Below are 16129 nucleotides of genomic sequence, written 5' to 3'. Positions count from 1 at the left end.
ACCCCTGAATATCCTTGATAACTTTCAACCATTCATAGAGAAATGAAACTAAAAGGCAAGGCATGGTTTTACAGGACACCTCATTTTTATAGCAACAGCAAGCAACCCAAATATTCTATGGAACATCATGTAATATGCTAAAAATAAATGAATTACAACTGTATCCACATGTAAAGCTACATGTTTCTCTGCCACATAAAGTTAAACAGCCACGAAATACTTGGTTTTGCTTTCATGTTCATAAAATTTTAAAAAATCAGCAAATTTGTTATTAAGATTCATAAATGGGTGCATAAGCTGTAAAGAAAAACAAGAAGAGGAAGTAGAGGCAATCTCAAATTCAAAATATTTGTTACATTTGCTAAGGCTTGGGAATGCAGTAGCCTGCCAGAGCGTGTCATGGTGTGGCAAAAGTTCAAGTTTCACGTGAGTGGGCTCATGTGTCTTTGCTTCATTTCTGTGTTACAGAACTTGCAGTTGCTTATGTATGTTTTCTTGTGTGTATGGATAATGTCATTAACACAATGGTTTTATTGTATACAGTGTGGTTACATGTTTATACTTTTGTATGCTTACACTTGTTTTAGTGTCTGTCTGTGCTGCTTAGTGTAAATGTCCTATAGGGGATAAGCTAGTTTCCAACTGGTTTCATTTTGTCCAATTTCTTTGGGAAATAGCTCACTTCCTTCCCTTGCGTGGTTTTTTTTTTTTTTGCTTCATAGTTACATGATCATTTTCTCACATTAAATATTATTCAAAGTGAAGATAGAGTAATATGCCTATGTGAATGCATACATCATTTTTTTTTAAAAGGTTTATTTGTTTTGGAAAGGATTTACAGAGAGAAGGAGAGACAGAGAGAATCTTCCATCTGCTGTTTCACTCCCCAGTGGTCTCAATGGCTGGAGCCGAAGCCAGGAGCTTCTTCTGGGTCTCCCATATGGGTACAGGGTTGCAAGGCTTTGAGCAATCTGCTGCTGCTTTCCCAGGCCACAAGTAGAGACCTGGATGGGAGGTAGAGCAGCTGGGACATGAACTTGCGCCCATATGGCATCCCCACGCTTGGAGGTAGAGGATTAACAAGTTGAGCTGTTGTGCCACGCCCAGAATGTGTATATAAATGCTTATTAATGAACATCCCCCTAAGTGAATGACTGTGGAGCTGAGATTGAATTGATCAGGACGGAAAGACGGAGGAGCCAGCAATCAGTAGGTACCAATCACTGTGCTGTATTTTGCACTGATAACACAACTCAAAAGTTATAAAAAAAACCGAAACCCTTAAATAACAGGCATTGGTCTTGGAGATGATGTCTGACACTTAAATAATAAAGAGGCAATTTTGTTTTGTATTTTGTAAATTTGTAGGTGCTACACAGTTATTAAATTCATGGCTCTGCATGTACTTGGATCTGTTGGGACAGAGGCTTCCAGACGCAGAACTCATTGAAGTATTGAAGTGTGTGTGATAGGGACATTGAGGTGGCCTCTCTAAGATCTATCAGGTCTGTGGCCCTAGACTTTTTTCCGCCAGGAGGCCCTCTAGGAATGTGGGGCAGACAAGGCACTAACGGTCTCTCTGTTCTGCTTATGCAAACATTCACAGAGTGTCCACATTCCACACTTGGGCTGTGGCTGTGTTCCAGGGAGTTTAAACATTTCACTGCTCTAGGTAAAGCTATCCTCTTGAGAATATAGGAGAGCCTTCAGGATGTCACTGTGTAGAGAGAGGGAGGACACAGGGAAAGGATGGATTAGCCATGTCACAGAACCCCCCTCTCTCTCCCCCCTACCCCCGAGCTGGTCCCACAGGCTGACTATCCCATGGATAGGATCTAGCGGAGGGGACCAGTGCCCCTGGGAAAGCCCTGTTTAACTCTGTAGCTAGAGTTTCCTCCTTCAGTGGATGTGTGGTGGAAGTGTGTGTGACACACTTGACAATGAGTTCAGAGCAACATGCACCTGATTCATGAATAGGAGAATAAGAATGATGGAGAATTGTGGAGGCACATAATAGCAATAAGGGTTAGTATAGGACAAGACCAGCTTGGACTTTAGTATTAAGTTTTGGAGGTTTGAAATATTTTAATGTTATTAAAGTATGCACCATATATAGCCATTATAGTAATTAAATTCAGTAGTTTTTTGAGAAGCCACAAGGAGAAAATAAGCAATGGAGTGTCTAATTAAAAAATCTTACATGACAAAAAATTACGTGACAGAAAACAAGAGTTTATTTATTCTAAAGCTTGTTTTCTGGTCAAAAATAAAGCATTTATTACCCATTCCTCTTGGGGAGGGAAGTAGAAAATTACTATTGTAAAATGAAAATGTAGCTAAAAATTGTAACTTTCAAAGCTTTTTTGTTTGTTTTATCGCAATTCAGAGTAAGACATGCCTTTCACACCATGAAAAAAAAAAAACACTTGGCATATGTTCTGAAATTTTCGGAAGAGAATTCTGGTCACTTTATATTGTCAGTGTCTTAGGTTAATAGCATCATGGAGAAAAGCAGCAGTTGAATTTTAGTGAGTAGAAAAAGACATGCCATGTAGTATACAACACGAGAGAACACAGGTGCCTCTAGGATGCCTTCCTAATGATGGAGATGCAGTCTACCATGAGACAGGCTTGCACCAGACCAGAATGGCACTCAGGCCACCCATCGTTCCAAGAACTTATTTTCTTTAGCGCAGCGGTCATAAGTTGAGAGACAAGTGTGGAGGCCAAAGATGTCAAGAGATGCCAGAGCTGGTGTGTCTAAAGTCTCCTTCCTTTCCTACGTTTTTCGTTGCATTAGGAACCACGCAGCATCCTGAAATATCTGATACTGCGCTACCGTTGTTACATTCAAAGCCCTGGCATTTACCAGGAATGCTGAGCTTCAGGGGTGATTTTTTTGGGAGGGGAAGGGTGTTGAGGAGGGAGGGGAAGCTGAGACATAATTTAATGGACTCCGAGATATTTGAGTACTGAAACCCGTCTCTACAAAAATTGTCTTCTCCTCAATGCCCGATTGAAGGCCCTTGCTGAGTTCTTGAAAGAGAAAACCCAACTTTGCAAACACACACACACACACACACATTTTAGGGGAGGGAGACAATCTTCCATCTGTTAGCCCATTCTTCAGATGCTGACAAAGGCTGAAGCTGGGATCCTGGAGCTCCATCTGGGTCTTCTATGTGGGTGACAGGGACCCAAGTCTGTCACCTGCTGCCTTTCCAGGTTGCACATTAGCCAGAAGTTGTATCAGAAGCCGAAAAGCCAGGACTTGAACCGGAGCCTCCAACACAGGATGAGGAGGCCCCAAGGGACAGCAGAGCCCACTTACATAATGCCTACTCTGCCCAGGACTTATTATTATTTTTTTAATAACAAAAATGGTGAATTCAAAATTTCCTTCTCTGTTTCTCTGTATTTCTAAATTTGGACAGTTTCACTGTGTTCCTAGGATTTTTACTTCAGAATCGACAACAACAAAAAAAGTTCAAAAAATGCATCCTGTATTAGCATGAACGCTGTTGGCCTTGAAGTTTGAATGGCCGGGAATGTGGCAGCTTAAATTCTCTGCCTGTAGTGTTAGGGTTATGAGTAGAATCTCAACTGCAATGCATTTTCCATGAGAATCTTTTCTAGAAAGCTCTAAAAATGGTAATGTAGTGTGACATGAGCAGAACCTGGTATGGCTCATTGCTAACACAGTTCTGAGGCGAGACTTCCACACATTTCTCCTCACCTGGGCCCCCTGCCCTTCTTGGCTTCCCAGGAGGCCCAGGAGAGCAGCTACACTGCGTCTTCTCACAGGCAAATCTCCCTCCTTCCCCTGGGCTCCCTCCCAGCAGCCCAGTGGCTCTGTTTGGTCTGCATGTTAAATATTTGAAGAGTTACTATTTGCAACTTGTAATGATTAGATTTACAAATATAAATAGTGAGGCTAGTACTAACTCAAACCAGGTTTTGTTTCTTAGAGGGCCTTCAGGGGACTGGCTTGTGCCAGGAGAAGCATTCATTTGGGGAAATGTGAAATGTTGTTTAAAAAAGAGGGGACTTGGAGGGAGGGGAAAAAAAATAATACAAATCGATTAACTGTCACTTGGAAATTCAGTGAACACCCCCTGCCCTCCACAGCAGGGAGGGAGCCTGTGTTCTGGTAAGAGAACCCTGCGGTGCTGTCTGCTTGCCTGCCGACTTACTTTCTGACCTTGCACTGTAGTTCCAGCCTGGATGCCTTGGACACAGACAGTGCACGGGACGGGCATTCTGAGCACGCTCATGTTTGCTGCACGTCCCAGTCTCATGGTTCTTCAAGAACAGGGACTCCTGCTGGGGAGGAATTGGACTCTTTTGAGAACAACACACTACCAGATTTTCACATCTCCAGGACCGAGTCACTTTCTCTATCAAGTCATCTACAGCCAAAGGTATTTTTCCTGGTGTTGTTTCTCTCCAGTGTGAAGAATCTGTTGTCTAAATCCATCCATCTCTGTCTAAGAGACAAATTGTGTTTCATGCAAACATGTGAGTCATTCCTGGGGTGAGGGAGGACCATGTGTTGTCTGATTGAGCCCGTGTCCTAAATCACTCCCAATCAGTCTTAATTTTTACAGGCCAATGGCTGGCTTGCATTTTCATGAACTCACTGTGAGAAATCCTTTCTTTTGCATATTTGGAAAATTGTGCCATATGTCTGATGTTTTCTATCATCAGGCATTAAGGAAAAGGAGAAAACCTCATAGAATTCAGTGAGTTTACATGATCAAAGTTGTGTTGCTCACATAAGTATGTCTCGGCCCAGGAGGTAAATGAAATTAATAAGGCAGAAGAGATGCTCCCTGCGCATTCCAGGTTGCTTGAATTCTTCTGGAACATTGTAAATGTTGCCAGTGTTTCCAGAGGAGCCAAATGTTCTTTTGCTGGCAGTTTCACATTGAAGTTTATTTCTGTTGTTTTTCGTTTTTTAAGTAAATGCATTCATGCAGCCTTGCACTTCTGGATCTAAATGTATGCTTCTTCCTACTTGGTTCCTTTTATTGTCTACTTTTCTTTTAATTGAAACTGTTTAGTACCATCAAACAATGTGCCACTCTTGCCAGAATTTCTTTTGGTGTGGTTGTTATGATAATGCCTTATTTTTTTAGCATTATTTCCTATATATTAAATGTGTTTTATGCATGTACTACGTAATTTTCTCGTAACTCATGTAGACTGTAAGTACTGCTTGTTTTTAGTTTTATTATTACATTTAAAAGATTTCTATATTTATTTTAAAGGTAGAGTTATAAAGGGAGACTGAGAGATGGCTAGACAGATGAATTTTAATCCCTGGCTCACTCCGTAAAAGGCTACAATAGCTAGAGCGAGGCCAGATTGAAGCCAGGAGTCAAAAGCTCCATTTGGGTTTCCTTATGTGGGTTCAGGGACCCAAGGACTTGGACCATCTTCCACTGCACATTAGTAGGAAGCAAGATCATAAGTAGAGCTGCTAGGGCTTGAACCAGCAGTCACATGGGATGCCAGCATTGCAAGCGGTGGGTTAGCCCACTGTACCACAATGCCGGTCCCTTGTGCTTTTAAAAAATCATTGCTTTATTGTTTGCATTGATGCCAATCTGGTAAGGTCGATGTGTTGTCCAGGTTATCCCAGTGTAGTCACAGAGTTGGAACTCAAGTCTAGACTTCTGACCACAGATATTTGGTCATTTTTTTCTTGGCTGTGAGACCTGTAGAGTGATGCTGATATTTTGAAACTGAATGTCATGTGATATTTTTTCGGTAAAAAGAAATGGTTGTTGTTGCCAGTGTGGATACTTCTTAGAGTTGCATTTGAGGTAGTCTTTGAGAAATAATTGCATGTCATTCAAGAAGTGTATCTGTCTTATAAAAATAGATCTTGCCTTGCTTCAGAAATTACCCAGAATGACTTTCAGCCAAACAGTTTTGGACAGATTTCCGAGTTCCATTTCATGAAAAGTTCTTACCATCCATGACTTCAGTGGAGAGGATGGCACTTGGCAAGGGTGCTTTGGGTGCAGCTCACCTGCTGGGGTTTGAGGATGCTCAGGCCTTTTGAGCAGGCAGCCACAGCCAGGCCCGGAAACAAGGTCAGGCCTCTGTTTTCAGCTTCCCTGTGTGTTCCAGAAGCCAGTGAACTCATGGTGATCCTGTGGTTTCATTGAGGATGCCTAGGGCTATGTGGAGTTAGCAGATAGTTCCCCGTGGCTCAATTTTTGGTAGACAAAGCTCCAACTTTGAATGACACTTTTAAATTCCCCAGGTAGAATGCGTCCTCAAGCTTGTTGGGATAGAGTGCTGCTATACGTGGCCTTAATGAGATTCTGTTGTATATTAATTTCAATTTTTTAGAACATAAAAAACTCATGTTTTAACTCTCCTGTCATCCTGCTTTTTCATGAGTGCTGTCACTGTAATAACAGAAATAATGTCGAATTTGGAAAACAGAAAAATGGCAGGTCATTTAGAAAAAGTAATATTAAAGATCTGTAAGTCATCAGTGATGTTTCAACATCTCTCCAGGAAGTCCAAGTTTGCTTAGGCACTGAAAGACGGTCACATTGTAGGGGTGAGTGTTTTGATGCGGTCTGTGTCCTTTGTAACCATGCGGGAGTTGGAGTTCTGTCTGGGGCACTGATGCCAGCTCTCTGCCAGTGCAAACTCTGGGAAGTCCTCAGGTCCCTGTGGCCATGGAAGAAGCCTGGAGTTAGCTGCTGACTTCAGCTTCCCATACACCTGAGCTGTGAACCAGCACATGCGAGAGCTTTCTCTCTGGCTCTGTTAAAACATCACTTGGCGATAACTTATTTGTTGTCTGTAGTTCTCATTGTTGCTCATTAGATATGATAGCTGACTTCACTATCACAATCATTTTAATATCTTTGTGTACCCTATATTGTCATTTTGTGCACATTAAATATATTTAAGTAAGTTTATTTTGAAAGATGGTGGTTAACATGAATGATGAACACATGTGCAAGTCTCCTATAGAATTGTAAAAGAAAAAAACTTTCTGTGTTGTTCTCTTTTAGGAATCCTTGCTTTCTGGAATCCGCTCACGTTCTTATTCCTGTTCATCAACTAAAATTTCTTTAGGAAAAACTCGATTGGTGCGTGATTTTACACTGTGCAATTCAAACGAGGGTAAGCATTGTTCACTGTTTTGTTCTGGAACACTCTAATTAGTGTAACTACATTAGATCGGCAAGAAGAGCAGCAAGAATTGTCAAGCCCGTTTTCATCATTGTTTTTCTAAGCTCAGAGCTCATTGGAAATCTGTGCTTGAACTGAACGTTTTCCTTGATGATGGTGCAGACTAGAATTGAGTCCAGGCAGGTATTGTGAGGGCTTCAGAGCATTTTATTTAAGCAAATTAGTACAAATTACTTTTGCCAGCCCTACAAAGTGCTAAAACAATTCAAGCTCCTCAGAACCAAAGCATTGCAAAATGGATTTTTTTTTCCTTTGGCAAGGGACTTTAAGAGTTGAAGTAACAATATATCTACAACAGGAGTAAGTTAGCCTGATCTCATTTTTTTTGTGACAATGTAAACAATCAATATTACAACTTTAAAAAGTAAATTAGATGTAATACACTTATACCAGATGCAGATCGTGAGTATATAGCCTGATGAATTTTCAAAATCCAGATCTATAGAATTTTTTTTCAATTTCAGATCTATAAATACAAGTATGGACAATTTAGAGATTCCTTTGTAGTCACTGCCCATCATTGGCCCCATTTTCAGCTTTATTCTGAAGTACAATTTCAGATTTCTGTAAATAGTGTATAATAATGATATTAAGAGGCATGTTTGGAAATATACATGCCAATATTATAGACATGATATTGGAGTGAAATTTTTGTATGAGCTTATGCCTTTCTTGTTTGTTAGCTATTTGAGACACAAGAGAGAATCAAATGTGCCTAGGCATTCTGTTGCCCAACAGACAATATTGAAAATTAGATTTCTTTTCTTTCTTTTTTCCTTATTTTTACTTTATCAGTTTTTAAAAATGATTTTGTATCTGTATGCCATGTGGAACAATAGTAAATAGATCATTTTTTTGTGGTTGGAGTTACCCTCCTAAGATATGATTTACATGTGCTGGGTGTTCAAATAATTATGTATTGAGTGAATTTTTATAGGTATGCATAAAAGTGTAAATTGTGTTATACAGTTTTTTTTTCTGGGACATGTTATTAAGAGTAGAAATCAAGGTGGATGATAAATGTTCTTATTTTGGAATGGAGAAAGGGAGAAAAGTTGTAAGTAAAAGGAAAGGGAAAAGAGGGTGGGTTGAATTAGCTCTCATGGCTTCTGGGTCTGTTTTTCTCATTGCATGGCTCTTTCTGGGGTCTGCACATTTCCTCCAGCCTAAGTTTGATAACAGCTTGGCATCTTTTTCACTGATGGGCCTAATTTCAAACAGTTTGCAAACAAAAAGAAAGACTTGTATATATCTATGATCCTGCCTTTATATTTTAAATGCACCTGATGTGTACAGAGTTCTAAAGCTTGAAATTATTGATGACTGAAAAGAAATTTATTGTCCATAGGGGGCAAGAACCCTTATTTATTAATTGTTCATTTCTTTAAACATTTATTTGTTTTTGTTAGAAATATTTATGCAGAAGGGAGAGAAAGAGAAAGCGCATCTGTTGGTTCACTCCCCAAGTGGCCTCAATGGCTGGAACTGAGCCAATCCAGAGCCAGGAGCCAGGAGCACCTTCCGTGTCTCCCATGTGGGTGCAGGATCCCAAGGCTTTTCACCAAGCAGGGGGCTAGATAGGAAGCGGGCCGCCGGGATTAGAACCGGCGTCCATATGGGATCCCGGCGCATTGAAGGCGAGGACTTTAGCCACTAGGTTGTAGTGCTGGGCCCCTTATTAATGATTTAATGAGCAAGGAATGATATCTTTGCCTTGCATAAAATTTAATCTTTATGTTTCCCATTACTTAGAAGAATAAAAAAAAATCAGTTTCTCTTTTTTTTTTGTGGGGAGGGGTGAATAGAACCTTATATATCTATTTTTAAATAGGACTTTATTTTTAGACAAGTATATTTAAAGATAAGATTGTCTGGATGAAATTTTACAGTATCCAGGCATTAAGAATTGTAACCAGGAAATATAAAAAAGTTCCAAGGGATAGAGCTATGTGGTTGCAAATGGTTGGATTGGATTCATTAACTCTTAATGGGGAAAGAATAGCTGTAAGTGCTTCTATGTAATAAAAGCATAGGTTTGAAGGTTTGTCTAGTTCTAAGATGTTTCTAATGTTTCATTATTTAATTTACTTAATCAAAAGTAAACAGATGCTGGTGTTGTTGTAGATTCTCCCTTGGTGAGTTTTGAACAGTCCTAGAACTTTTTCAGAAGAATCCTAGTCTTCTTTGATTGCAGTAGTGAGCTGCCCTATGTCGCACAAAACATACTGCAAATATGCAAAGGCAGGGTGGTCTTTTAATCTTTTTATTTTTATTTGTGATGTTCAATGTCCTCACTTTCAAAGGGTTTCCTACGATGATGTCTTATGCCTCTTTTTTGGAGCCAAGAGTGAAGTGGTTACAATTTTAATATTTAATACTTGTGTACATAAAACAAAATCAAGCTTTTAAATTCTCTCTGGTACACTGTGGGTTTTAGATAGAAAGAAACATTGTCAGTATTGAAGTGATTACTTTTATTATCTGTCTCATCAAGATGGGCAAAGTGTTCTATATTTAAGAATTGAGAGTGAATTAAGCGTAGTTTTTAAAGTTCTGTGAACAGCTAGATGGTATTCTACTAGATTTTGTCCAGTTGCTTCAATCTGATCCGTTACTTTACAGCTTGATTATCTTAGGAACATGGTTAATCTCTTGGAACGTCACCCTGTTTACAATAAGCGACATGATTTCTATGCCCATGATTTAATTTTGAGCAACATTTAATCATAACTATAAAATAAAGCCTTCAGATTCTTCCAAGTCGATTTTCTGTTATGGACAAGAGTGCATTAAGTACAACATTAATATTTACACATTTCAGGGGATATATATATTCTCCTCCTCAGGAGGAGACTTCAAAAAGTTTATGAAAAAAAAAAAAAGCGAAGTTCCTTCGTGTGTAGAAGTTTTTGAACTACATGTGTGGTTCTTTATAATACCAACATCTTGTGAGGTTTTGGAAGGTCCCTTTGTATCTCTGGCCCGTTTCCCTTGACAAGCTAGCTGTGCCTCCTCACTGTAGTGGAACGTGACGGTAAAGGATTTGTCCTGCTCTGTAGATGGTGTGCTCCACAGCGGCCGCGCCCTCCTTCAGTCTCTCTCCTTGTCTAAGTCAGTATCTGTGCTTCAGCCCTGCAGTAAGTACTCCACTCTGCAGATGAGATGGCGCGAGGCTGCTTGCATGAACCTGCCCTCCCACCCTCCACCCGTCCGGTGCAGAAAGGTGGTTCCCGCTTTCCCACGGGCTGCAAAGCAGGGCGCTGAGCTGGCTGCTGCTGCTAGGATTTCATAGAGGTGCTGGCAGCTGCACTAAGATGCACTCTTTCTTCTGCTAGCCTTCGAGACTTTTCCTTTGAGCTTTGCCAAAAAACAGCTAAGCTATTTATTGAATCTGTGTGCTTAGAAATTCATGTTAAGAAACAGGAATGAAGCTCTGGTGAGAAGTAATCAAAAAGATGCAACTTGTTCTCTGTACTTCTGAAAGTTTGCTGCTCTTTGCTCATGCTGACTTCCTTCACAAGTCTTGAACTGCTGCTGGGTTTTGGCTTCCTTCCCAGCCTCTCCAAACTAGAAAAAGTGATGAAAGGATCCAGAACAATGCCCTACTTTTATAAGATGACTTTTCTCCTGCTGCTTTTTTTTTTTTTAAGCTGGGAATGTATAGAATGATAAAACATGGCTGGACATGTGCATTTCAGAATAACGCATAACTGTTCATTTGTCTGTCTCCATTTTCACTTATTTTTCCTGTGTCTCGCAGAGCAAAGAGCTTACAGCCTGTCGGAGCCTCCAAAAGACCAAAGGTACCTGAATTCTTTCATTTTCCCCAGGGACTGCTTGATCCATGGTCAAAGTGTCTGCGTGCCATTTTTTATGTCTGTGCAGTATCTCATGATAGGTTTTGGCGTGACTAGCCTGTGTGGCTTGTGTCGGGGGAAGTAGCCAGCACCTCCTCTCAGTTCCCAGATGTTCAGGCCTCAGCACTAAGCCACATGCCTCCAGCTTGCACAGGACCCCAAGAGAGCAGGGAGAGGACAGCCTACTTTGGAAGGGCCACAGGTGTGCTCTGGGCCTGTTCCTCAGGGACATGATCACCTGTTTGGTGATTGATTCTTGAGAGGGGTCAGTGTCAAACAATGCCTACACATTGCCTTTCTCTCTCTCTAAAGATCATGTTGAATTTTTATTTGCAAGGCAGAGTTACAAAGAGAAAGAGGCACAAGGAGGAAGAGGTCTTTCATCCACTAGTTTATTCCCCACATGGCTGCAATGGCCGCAGCTAAGCTAATCTGAAGCTAGGAGTCAGCAGTTTCATTGAAGTCTCCCATGTGGGAGCAGGGGGCCAAGCACTTGGACCATCCTCTTCTGTTTTGATAGGCCATGAGCAGGGAGATGGATTGGTAGTGGGACAGCTGGGATACGAACTGGCACCCACATGGATGCTAGTGCCACAGGGTAGAGGATTAGCGTGCAACACCTCTGTGCTGACCCCAAAACCCTCCATTTTTATCAGTCAGGATGAACCTGCTGTCTTCTTTTTTATGGATTTTTGTTTAGCACTGTTGAGTTTGAAGCAGAGAATAAATGATGCAAAAAGTGCTTTAAGCATTACAGATTTTCTGGTTAATAACGTAGTTTTAAGTTTCCAGTTAAGCGTCTTCATTTTTTTCCTGTTTCCCTAGAAGGTAGAACTATTGCAACAGTCAAGCTTGAGCAGCAGACAAGTATGAAAATGTGGTGTCTGAGTTCTACTGGTCTTGAATAACTTGCTGCCCATGACTCATAGTGAAACAGTGAGGGTACTATGTGGAGCAAGTTCTAGAAATAGTGTCAGTCTTGGGACCTAAGCCATTATCTGTCAGAGAGTAGGGTCCCTTTACTGTTGATACTATTCATGCTAAGGCTCTGAATATTTTAATATAATATGGCAAGAGGAACTATTTTAAGTCTCAGAATGAAAGTGTCATGGGAAAAAGTATATTTTTGTTCTTTTCTGTTTTTTCACAATGAGGCGAAAACAGAAGCTTTCAGGGGGTACAGACAGGAAGACCAAGGACGCCTTGGAAGACTAAGATGATGATGATGATGGCGTCGGGGCAGTGACGATGATGATGGCAGCAGAAGCAGTAGTAACTGACGATTATGGAGTGTTTATGTGCTTTGTACTGCTTTAAATAGCTTGCATTGATCACATTGTTTAAGCAGTGTACTTCCAGATTCTGGAATCTGAGCATTATCATGGCTCTCATTTTGATCGTCAGTCTTCTCTCTGTCATCTCTCTAATGTTTTGGTTGATGAAGATTCTTCTTTAAAAAATCAGGAATATTTATAAGAGGAGCATCAGTGTGACACTTGACCGAGCAGGCACCTCTGAGGTGTTTGAATTTGGATGTGGTGTGTGTGAAGTCTCTTTCTCACTCCTGGTTCCCTATCACTTTTTTCCCCTGTTGCCTCATCTTCCTTGGAAAGCTCTAACTCTCTCATTTTCCTTAGTGTGTGTGGTAGAACAGATCAGTATGTCATTTACCCTGTCCCTGGCACGTCACTGGCTGTGCATTGAGATCCCCCGCCATACTTAAGGTTCTGCTCTGGTCCTGTTCCTTCTTTGGAATTCTGTTATTTATTTATATTAGTTAATTTCTGGAAAAACGATGGGTAACTAGATGTAAAGATGTTTATCCTAGACCTTAAAGGCTCATTTCCAAGACCCTCCATGTATACCAGATTCTAAGATTATCTGGCATGTTTCACTTATTTTATTTCTTGCTGCCTTCTTTTTTTAAAGAAATCCTAGTATCTGAGTGTTACAGAAAGTTCCCATGTGTTCATTTTTAATATGAAGAGTGGTAGTTCCTTTTAAGACTTTAGATATTTAATTAATTAAAAAGTAGAAAATTATAGATATGGTGAATTAAAGGCTAACATAGTGAAGATCCCAGGGTAGACATTTGGTGTAGCCATTCAGATGCCAGTTAGGCTGCTAAGTCCTGTAGCAGAGTTCCTGGCTTGACTCCAGTCCAGTTTCCTACCAATATGCCGCCTGGGAGGTAACTGGCGGTTCAAGTATTTAGGTCCCTGCCAGCCACATGGGAACCAAGATTGAGTTCAAGATTTCTGTTTTTGTCTTGGCCTGACCCATACATGAAAGAAATTCTCTGCTTTCCAAATTAAATGAAAAAAAAAAAAAGATCCATATATGCTTTTAATATATTTTAAATACACGTTTATTGAAAAGGTAATACCAGGGGAGTCTGAAGCGTGAAGCTTGTAAAAGTTTACTGTGAGTGATTCCACTGGTCATTAAACTGATAATAGAATCAAACACTGTTGTTCTGGGATATAAAAAAGAATTTAATATTCTCAGATTCTTAAAAAATAAAAGGTATTTAAATTCTATTGTGAAATTAGTTGGGATTTTCCCCCTCCCCCGGTTCTTGTTTATAGTGCTGGCATTGAAAAGGTGACTATCACATAGTTAAGTTAGCGCTGAAACACAGAATCAGCCAAAACTCTGCATTTGCCCAGCGGAGACACAATCTCCTAACTGCTGGGAGACCGTGTTCATGGCAGTATGTTTCTCCCAGATTGGGGTAGGTTTAAGACTTTAATATTGAATGTTTTAGCATTTGTTTATTTCCTTTGTCATCTCTTGGGTCCTGTCAACCTTTGAGCTTAAAATGTTAATTGAGGTGGTTTTATGTAATTTGTACAAGTGTTGGACTAAATGCTATTTTTTTGAAAGTGTTATTCTTGATATCGTCTTCTAAAACATAGAGAAACTGAAAGTACAGTTAGATAATGGGAAATTTTATTTTTTAAAAGATTTTCTTTTATTTGAAAGAAAGAGAGAGAGGGAGAGAGAATGATTTATCCAGCTGTTGGTTCAGTCGACATAGGTGACAGAGGGCTAATTTCCAGAATATACAAAGAACTACAAAACAACCAAAACACCAAAACAAACAAGCCACTCAAGAAATGGGCACGGGAAATGGGCAAACACTTCACAAAAGAACAAACCCAAATGGCAAATAAACATATGAAAAAATGCTCAAGTTCCCTGGCAATAAGGGAAATCCAAATTAAAACATCAATGAGGTACCACCTAACGCCAGTAAAACTGGCCCACATGAATAAAAGCACCAACAACACTTGTTGGCGAGGTTGTGGGGAAAAGGGAACCCTACTCCACTGCTGGTGGGGCTGCAGGTTGGTACAGCCTCTATGGAAATCAGTATGGAGAACATTCAAACAACTCAAAATCAACATACCGTATGATCCAGCAATAGCACTCCTAGGAATATACCCAAAACACCTGTTTTATGAGAAGCCAACATGCACCCCTATGCTCATAGCAGCACAATCAGTAATTGTAAAAACATGGAAGCAACCGAAATGCCCATCAGCAGAAGACTGGACTTCTTATTTTCAAGGTCCACACTGACCCAACTGTTGTTTAATTCTGAGGTTTAGGTCTCCTCACTACAGTGCTCTTCTCTTAGACACTGGAAGGCTGTTAGTGATGGTAGAAGCTATGTAAAGAGAGGATTCTTTCTAAACTCTCAAATGGCTTTATTTTCATGCTCCCAAAAGTTAGCCTGTGAGATGTTATAACATATGTTTTTGCAAATTAAGAGATTGACTAAGCTACTAACGGTCCTAGAATATTGATTATGCTAAGCAGTCAGAATTATGACAGAAAATTGATGAAGAATAGTGTTTATGTAAAGTCCTAAATATTGATTATGTTAGGCAGTTTATGACAGAAGTGACTAAAGGTGACTGTAAGAGTAGAGACAAAGTATGATCTTGATCTTCATAAGGCACATTCAATTCTATTCACTTCTTGTTTCCCTTTTCACATGTTTCCACTCCATGGCAAACCCAGTTTCACATGCAGGGTTTAAGTAATAAGACTCATACAATCCAGATTGCATCTTTACATCTACATGGCTCAGAGAAAGCTCTGGAACCACGTATTGATTTTTCTCTGAAAACAGTCACAGGTTTGAGTTCTAAAACAACTAATACAGAGCTCAGATAATTTCGTTTTGTTACCATATGTGCCTGGCACATTGATGCTTGCTGAAGTGTAAGAAGGATGTTTGAAAACAGTGTAGTGCTGGCTGCTCCACTTCTGATCCAGCTCTCTGCTGTTGTTCTTGGAAAGCAGCAGACGATGGCCCAAGTGCTTGGGCTCCTAAGCTACTACAGCCATTTGGGAGTGAGCCATGGAAGATCAATATCTTTTTCTCTAAATATAAATGTAAATCTAAAGCTGCTGATCAAATACATAAATCAATCTCTTTTTTTAAAAGAAAGGAGTATGTATGTTCATCATCAATGGTAAAAATAAAAGTCCTAGAAAGTTGTCGTTGAAGGCAACATTTTCACAGAATACAATCATACATATTTAATGTCTACCTATAATATAATTGCTGCTAAGTATTTCATGGAAACACATATGTTGCATGCAGCCATATATTATATACACACATAGTACACACATACACACATATGTAAGCACCTGCCTACCTGTGTATATGTCCTTTGCTCCTTCTTTGGGTCCCACAAACCATAATAACAGGTTCTTTTCTGTAGAATTCAGGAAGAAGAATGGGATAAATACATCATACCTGCCAAATCGGAGTCTGAAAAATACAAAGTGAGCCGGACTTTCAGCTTCCTCATGAACAGGATGACTAGTCCTCGGAATAAATCCAAGGTGATTACACTTCTGTCCCTGTTCTTGGGAGACATGGATGCCTTCAGTTCTCAGCCTTTGGTGGAGTTTCCACTTCCCCTCTCAATTCAGTTGCCTCCGAATTTCTTCTTTTCTTAGGGATTAGTCAGACAAGTGCATCATGGGCACTCCGTATGCCATTGTGGTGTCGTTGTGTTCCTCTA

General features: G+C 40.1%; 1 protein-coding gene across 1 annotated transcript in view; it reads left to right on the top strand.

Annotated features, from left to right (window-relative positions):
* ARHGEF28 (Rho guanine nucleotide exchange factor 28) overlaps positions 1-16129 on the top strand; it is a 251694-nt gene that overhangs the window by 162951 nt on the left and 72614 nt on the right. The window contains 4 exon segments of the mRNA XM_058656335.1: positions 4214-4421; positions 7044-7155; positions 10985-11027; positions 15824-15947. Coding sequence (XP_058512318.1) covers positions 4214-4421; positions 7044-7155; positions 10985-11027; positions 15824-15947 — 487 coding nt within the window.

The sequence above is a fragment of the Ochotona princeps genome, chromosome 28 (assembly GCF_030435755.1).
Source record: "Ochotona princeps isolate mOchPri1 chromosome 28, mOchPri1.hap1, whole genome shotgun sequence".
In the NCBI taxonomy this organism is placed as follows: domain Eukaryota; kingdom Metazoa; phylum Chordata; class Mammalia; order Lagomorpha; family Ochotonidae; genus Ochotona; species Ochotona princeps.
This window is presented reverse-complemented; position numbering and strand designations above follow the sequence as displayed.